Source organism: Chinchilla lanigera, unplaced genomic scaffold, assembly GCF_000276665.1.
Source record: "Chinchilla lanigera isolate Chin_1 unplaced genomic scaffold, ChiLan1.0 scaffold00018, whole genome shotgun sequence".
In the NCBI taxonomy this organism is placed as follows: domain Eukaryota; kingdom Metazoa; phylum Chordata; class Mammalia; order Rodentia; family Chinchillidae; genus Chinchilla; species Chinchilla lanigera.
In genome coordinates this window covers 592367-599243 of record NW_004955419.1, presented here as the reverse complement: position 1 = coordinate 599243, position 6877 = coordinate 592367, and the positions used below count along the sequence as shown (strand labels likewise).

General features: G+C 56.5%; 1 protein-coding gene across 1 annotated transcript; it reads left to right on the top strand.

Annotated features, from left to right (window-relative positions):
• Nucleotides 1-1554: 1554 nt before the first annotated feature.
• On the top strand, nucleotides 1555-5585 carry LOC102017453 (neutrophil gelatinase-associated lipocalin-like). Its single transcript, XM_005382380.2, has 7 exons — nucleotides 1555-1793; nucleotides 2225-2358; nucleotides 3990-4069; nucleotides 4279-4398; nucleotides 4752-4853; nucleotides 5255-5281; nucleotides 5411-5585. The coding sequence occupies exons 1-6, from the start codon at nucleotides 1656-1658 to the stop codon at nucleotides 5272-5274; spliced, it is 594 nt and encodes a 197-aa protein (XP_005382437.1). The 5' UTR covers nucleotides 1555-1655; the 3' UTR covers nucleotides 5275-5281; nucleotides 5411-5585.
• The last annotated feature ends 1292 nt before the right edge of the window (nucleotides 5586-6877 follow it).

Genomic DNA, 6877 nt, shown 5'->3' with positions numbered 1-6877 from the left:
TTTTGCACTGAGCACAATTCTCAGCCCTTTCTTATTTTGTGATTTTGAGACAGGGTCTCAGTAAGTTGTCCAAACTGAGCTCAAACTTGGAGTCCTCCTGCTTAAGGTTCCCAGAGTTCTGGGATTACAGATTTGTGACACCCGGCCTGGTTGAGGACACCTTTTAAGGTCATAGAGAGTAGGGGAGGTGGAGCCCCTAGGCCTGGGAGAGGGGGTAACAGGGGTGCTGGGAGGGTGGTAGGCTCTGGTGGCCACAGCTTTGCTCAGCGTCACTTCCTGCCTTTTCATCATCCAGACCAGGGAGTGGGGTGCAGTGGGGGGCTGTCTGGGGTGTTGAGGGGGAGCTGAGGCTGCACCAGCTCAGAACCCCTGTCTCGCCTCTTCCCTTGGGGTCTGCCACCCCAGAGCCCAGCCTGGCGCCCAAGCCGCTGGGAGGTAGAGCCAATGGGGTCATTTTAGTCCCATATAAAGCCAGCAAATCCTCAGTCCAACCTTAGGTCAGGCGTCAGGCATAGTTGCTGCCCTCGTAGATGAGCCAGCCATCTCAGCGGGACACTACACAGGGCCCTGGGTCCATTGCTCTCTCCTGAGGAAGCTGGCCAGGTCCCCGTGGGGACCTCAGCCTCCCTCAGGGACAAGCCTGGATCAGTAATCTCAGGAACAGTCCTGAGACCCCAGGCTTGAAGCACTGGGCTCCGGGGCCCAAGGTTGCAGCCAGAGACAGAAGGTTGGTCTGAATGATCTCTGAAGGACAAGGGTAAATCCCGGCACCCTGTGACCGAACCAACTGGTGTACACAGCAGAGTGCTGTCCACCTTGCCCGAGGCAGGTGACTGCTCCCTGCGGTCCCCCTGCTAGGGCTCTGCTGGGATCTGGGTCTGCAGCTTGAGCCCTTGCCTCTGTCAAACTGCCATATCTGTGGCCCATGCACCTGGAGACTGGTGGGCTCACAGGAGAGGCCACGTTCCGGAGAGTGCCCCCTGGTGGCCTGTGTACTTCTACATATGGGGTTGGTTGTGAAGGAGGCACCTCACCCTGCTCCAGGGCCTAGTCTGGGCCCCTGTGAGGGCCAGGATCTGTGATCAACAGGCTCAGAGCAGATACCTTGTCCCTCGTTCTCTGGAGTATCCACTGTCAGCTGCTCTGTCCTTTCCTGACCTTTACCAGAACCAGAAAGCAGCACACAACCTGTAGGTACGGAACATTTTTTGCTTTCTGCAAGTACGGGGAAGTGACCTCACCACACTACCCCCACTCTGGACTCACAGCGTGAGAGACACAGCTTTCCCAGACCTGAGCTGCTGACCCCTGAAAGGGCCAATCAGACGAAGGGAAGAGGCACTGTGAGCACTTAGAGGGAGCCTTGTCCCTGCCCACTGTGGGGCTCTGGGAATGCCCCTTCTGTCCCCCAGCGCCTTCTCCTCCCTCCACCTTGCACAATCCTGACCTGGAAAGAAGAGGTTGAAATATTGCCAACTGTTTCCGAATGAGTTACTGCCAGTTACCTCACTCTTCCTGGATTTAGCAAAGGACGGATCAGCCTACCCTAGGGGGAGGCAGCAGCTAGGTGGACCATAAATAGTTCCCCGGGGCTGAGCTTCTCAGCCTTCTTCTTTCTCTTCCGACACCTGCCAGCCCAGCGGCTGTCCTGAGCCATGGCCCTGGGCCTCCTGTGCCTGGGCCTCACCCTGCTGGGGACCCTGCAGACCCAGGCCCAGGACTCCTTTTCAAGTCTGATCCCAAGCCCACCACTGAGCAAGGTCCCCCTGCAGCCAGACTTCCAGCACGACCAGGTAAGGATTTTAGAAGTGCAGCTTGAGGGAGGGCCCTGGGGACAGGGACCGTGGGAGCGGAGGGGAGCAGAGGGGAGGAGAGGGAGGAGAGGGAAAGGAATTCAGCAATGGCGTTGGTTGGTAGGAGCAGGACTCCGGGAGTCCAGGCCCAGCGCATGCCGGGTGGGAGCATTTTCAGTCCTTCGGCACAGAAGAGGGAACTGAGGTTCAGGAAGGCCCAGCAGCCGCTTGCCCAGGGCCACACCACCGGTAGCAACTCAGGGCTGACCCCTCACCCAGGGTCCCTCCTGGACCTGGAAGACTCATCTCCTGCTGGCTGAGCAGGGCTGCCCCATCTCTGGCCCCTGCTGCCCAGAGGTCCCAGCAGGGACAGCGAGGGAGGAATGGCTCAGGGGTCATCCCTGGGCCCTGCCTGTCACGGCCTCTTACAGTTCCAGGGAAAGTGGTACGTGGTAGGTGTGGCAGGGAACGCGTTTTTGAAAGGAAAACAAAGAGATACCATGTACACGGATACCTACGAGCTGAAAGACGACCGCAGCTACAACGTTACAGCCACCCTGCTCAGGTGAAGCCGCCACTGCCTGGGGGTCTCAGAGGCAGAGCAGTGTCATAGCCGAGGGTGACCGCAGCTGAGGGATGCCGTTGTTCTCACCTCTCTGCACCCAAATCCATCTCCCTCCCTGCACCCTTCTCCTCCTCTCTCCTCATTCCCTCCCTTCTCCTTTGCGTCAGTGTTCACGGGTGGCTCCAGCACAAACACACAGTCAGCAGAAAACAAGACAGAGGGCAAGGAGGGACACCGCACCCAGACTGGGACCCCACCAAGGCCTCCATCTAGGGCTTCAAGGGAAGGGACTTTACTATTATTATTATTTTAAAGAGAAAACAAAATAACAGCAACTAAGACAAAAACAAAACAACACAGAAACAATAAAAACAATACAGAATTTCAAAACAAGGTGATAGGAAGTTAACAATGGTTGTTATATTACATCTTGTTACCTTCTACGAAGATGCTCCGATTATCAGATGTAAGAATGCAAGGTTGATAAAACAATTACAGAGAATTAAAAAAAATCATTAGAAAGGATACAGTTTCACTAGTCAAGGTAGTAGGGATTCAATAATGGTTGTTTTTTTTTTTTTTCTTTTTGAGACAGGGTCTCGTTATGCAGTTCAGGCTGGCCTTGAGCTCATTTTGTAACCCAGGCTGGGCTCGAACTCCCAAAGATCCTCCTGCCTCAGCCTCCCAAGTGCTGGGATTACAGGAGTGAGACACCACGCCTGGCACACCAATGGTTGTTATACTGCATATTGTTGTCTTCAAATTAGTTGTTCACATTACCAGATATAATCATGCAAAATTGGTCAGAAAAAAGAAAAATTTAAGCATTAGCTATTCCTTTCAATAGACCAATAGGCAAGGGAAGGGACTTTGAAGGAGCTAGCCTCTTAAGAATGCTGGTGCATGACTGTGATCTTAGCAGGCTCTGCTCAGGGAACTGAGGCAGGAGGGTGCAAAGTGGAAGCCTGAGCAACTTAGGGAGATCCTGCAGCAGGAGAGCTGGGGAGAACTGCAAAGGTAAGGTCGAGCAGCCCCAGGTGGGAGATGACACAGGCTCAAACTGGAAAACACTTTGGAATGTTTGGGGATATGGGTCCCCTCCCCCACATGTGGCCAGGTCTCTCCTTAGAGGGGAGAGCCTGGGTCCTTCCTACTGCAGTGAGTTCTGGCTCTGGCCATGGGGCGGACTGGAGGTGGAGGATTTGAGAATTGAGGGGCATAAGAAGACGAGTTGGGGGCTTCGTTCTGGGTGCAGGGGTAGGGTGGATTCATGGAGAGATTAGATGTGACCCAAGGGCTAGGACGGAACTTGGCGTGGAGCTCTGAGGAAATGGGGCAGAGGGAAAGGGGGCAGCAAGATAAGAGCAGGGTCAGTGCCTGGGTCTGTGTGTGGGACGGGCTGCCCCGGGGAGGCAGCGGAGGACACAGTGAGTGCTGGAGAGGAGATTGAGTAACACCCCAGGAGCCCCGGCAGAGGCTCAGAGGGGAAAGCCCAGGGCCATGGAGAGCGGTGTGGGCGGGGCAGGCTGTCATGGGATGTGCTGGACTGCAGGAACCCTGACCCCACTTCACCTAGCTCAGGGGCCCCAGGTCTGTATGGTGCTCATCTCCCACGTCTCATCCTCCCACAGGGACCAGGTCTGTGACCACTGGATCAGAACGTTTGTCCCAAGTGACCAGCCTGGCCAGTTCAGCCTGGGCAATAGACTACGTGAGTCCTGAGTGAAGGCAGCCTTGGGGGCAGCCTTGGGGGCAGCCTTGGGGGTGCCGAGTCCTCCTGGAAGGGCGCAGGCCTCCCTGTCGGCCACATAGATGCTGTCCTGTGGAGAGGGGAGAAGCCTCTGCTGACTGGTCATAGAGGAAAGAAACAGTCCTGTCTTGCTGGTCAGGGCGGGGGTGACCTTGTCTTGCACACTCCAGGCTACCCTGGAATACAGAGCTACACCGTGAGAGTGGCAGCCACCGACTATAATCAGTTCGCCATAGTGTTTTTCGAGAAGAAGTCCAGAAACAGAGTGTACTTCAAGATCAACCTCTATGGTGGGTCCTCGCTCCGTCCCCTCAGGGACCTGGCCCCTTGTTAGGGAGGGGACCCATATCCCCAAAGGTTCCAAAGTGCTTTCCAGTTTGAGCCCCTGTCAGGGAGGAGGTCTTCCCACAGATCCTCGGTGGGTGAGAAGTCTGAGGCCCCCTCCACTCAGCTGACGGTATTTATGGAGTGAACCCAGCGTGGTTGGGCACAGCTGTCATCCCATCACCTTGGAGGCCAAGGCAGGACGGTTGGGAGTTTAGGGCTGTCCTGAACTACATAGCAGGACCTGTCTGAGAAATCTCGAAAAAATGAAAACATGCAGTGTCTTTCTGTTGGCCTCTCACTGCCACGTTGGTCACAGGAAGGACCAAGGGGCTGAGCACTGAACTGAAGCAGCACTTCGTCAAATTCGCCATGTCCCTGGACCTCAGTGGTGACAGCATCATCTTCCTGAAGCCCATCGGTAAAGACCAGCGGGGAGGAAGGGAAGGGAGGTGGGATCTGTCCAGGCCTGATGCTGCCCCACAGGGAAAGGGGACAGAGGAGACTCCGTCCCCTGTGCCAGTCACTGGAGGGGTAGTGGCTCCCACCTTGGAGCCTGTGGGTGCCCCTGATCATGTAGCCAAGGCCTCCCCAGGTGGCAATTTCAGGCCCAAGTGTCTGCAGTCTCAGTGCCCTGGGCCACCTCCCCTTCCCCTGGTGTGGCTCCTTCCGGGCCTGGGAGATGTCCTTACTTTCAAGTGGCCTGGCCTGATTTAAGGGAACCCCAGATCCTCCGCAGCTGGGCCAGGCTGGCTCTGAGGCAGCCAGGTGTTCTGCTCCCACCGCCAGCCCTGCCTGCTCTGATATTCTTTCTCCCCACAGAGGAGTGCATTGACGGCTGAATGCGCAGTGAGTATGGCTGGGCAGGGGGCTGATGGGAGGCCTGGGCAGGGTGGCTGCAGGTCTTGGGGCTGCCCTTGCTCCTCCACCTGCCCGGCTGTAGACCCCCGCCATCTCTACTCTACTGTCCCCTCTCAGGTACTTCTTGTCTCTACACACCCCGTTCTTCCTGTTGCACGGCCTAAGGTGTCACCTGGCTGCTCCAGCTGCCACAGTGCCATGACAGACTCGGAATACCTTCCTAACAGCGCAGTGCTGCCCACCCGGCCAATAGAACCCTCTTTGTCTGCTGAATAAACAGATGCCCCCTGTCTCCCAGTTTGTATTCCTTGACCCCTGGGCCATGACAAGGGAGAAGGGCAGAGGGTCACTCACGCCAACTTCATCCCAGAACCCAGCCTGATGTTAGGGTGCAGAGAGAAGGCACAAGGCAAAGAGGACTCCAGGCTCCCTGCTACCCTTGTGGCCACTGGTTGTCCTGGGTCGGTCCTGGGTTGAACAACGTCATACTCACTGCTGCCTTGACTGGACACTCTAGTTCCAGCCCCGGGCGGATTGAACCACTTCCTAAAAGCCCCACCTCTTGATACTGCCCGCTGAGGTCTCAGGTTCCAACTGATGGGAGCGACAGGGACACACATATGCAAAGCACAGCAGCAGCCGAACCTGATGAGCTTCTGTCCTTCACCTGGCCCTAGGGGAAGGAGGCTGTGCCCACTGGCTTGGCCCTTAGAAGACAGCTGGGCTAGGGAAGGCCAGGGTCAGGGAGGAACCTGGGAAGCAGCAAAGGCAGAGGATGGGGCTGGGGGTGGGGCTGGTGGAGCGGGTAGGGTTGGCACCATCAGAGACTGGGGTTGAGAGATGGGCAGGAACAGGGGTCTCCCAGCCCAGCCTGAGCACCCCTCTTCCATACTGGGCCTCAGATGTGCTCAGCCTTGGGCCTAGGACTGCACACACAGCTGGAGGCTTGGCCCTGTCTTCCCCTGCACCCTGGTCATCAAGCAGGGGTGTGTCCCGTGCTGGCCACAGCTGGAAGGTCTCTGGAGGGATCAAGGGCAGTGAGGCAGAATGAGCCCTGCACAGCAAGGCAAGAGTCATCTTGGCCAGAACAAGAGGAGAACTTTGCTGAGGGCTTGGGCCCAGGAGGTGCTCATGGGGGTTCCTCCTAGATTTAACGAAGGATGGGTGACCTTATGCAAGTCTACAAGGTAGGCTTAGAGTGGTCGTCCTGAGTCAGGTGTGGAAGCCTGGAGAGCGGTTGTCTGCGCAAGGGAGAGCTGAAGGATCCAGTTGAAGGTTGAAGGCCCAGAGCACACTGTGGTGTCCCGAGTGAGTGCATATCAGGAGGCCAAACTAACCCTAACCTCTGCACTTCATTTCACTTCTGTCCAGGCGCTGTGCTGTCTGACTGTCCCATGGGCACAATGACAGTGACAGGATGAGAAAATTCTCAGCACAGTGCTGCCCACTCATCTTTCCAAAGACACCCTGTTTCTGGAGCATGCTTTGCTTGCTAATTAAACAAACGCAGCCAGGCATGTGAGACTGTGCTTCTTGTCTGCTGGGCCACGGAGAGAGGAAGGCAAAGCGGGACGCACACGAAGA

Coding starts and splice junctions, on each gene's coding strand:
- LOC102017453 (XM_005382380.2), top strand. CDS start 1,656: ATGGCCCTGGGCCTCCTGTGCCTGGGCCTCACCCTGCTGGGGACCCTG. Junction 2,359..3,989: donor GTTACAGCCACCCTGCTCAG/GTGAAGCCGCCA, acceptor ATCCTCCCACAG/GGACCAGGTCTGTGACCACT. Junction 4,399..4,751: donor CTTCAAGATCAACCTCTATG/GTGGGTCCTCGC, acceptor CGTTGGTCACAG/GAAGGACCAAGGGGCTGAGC.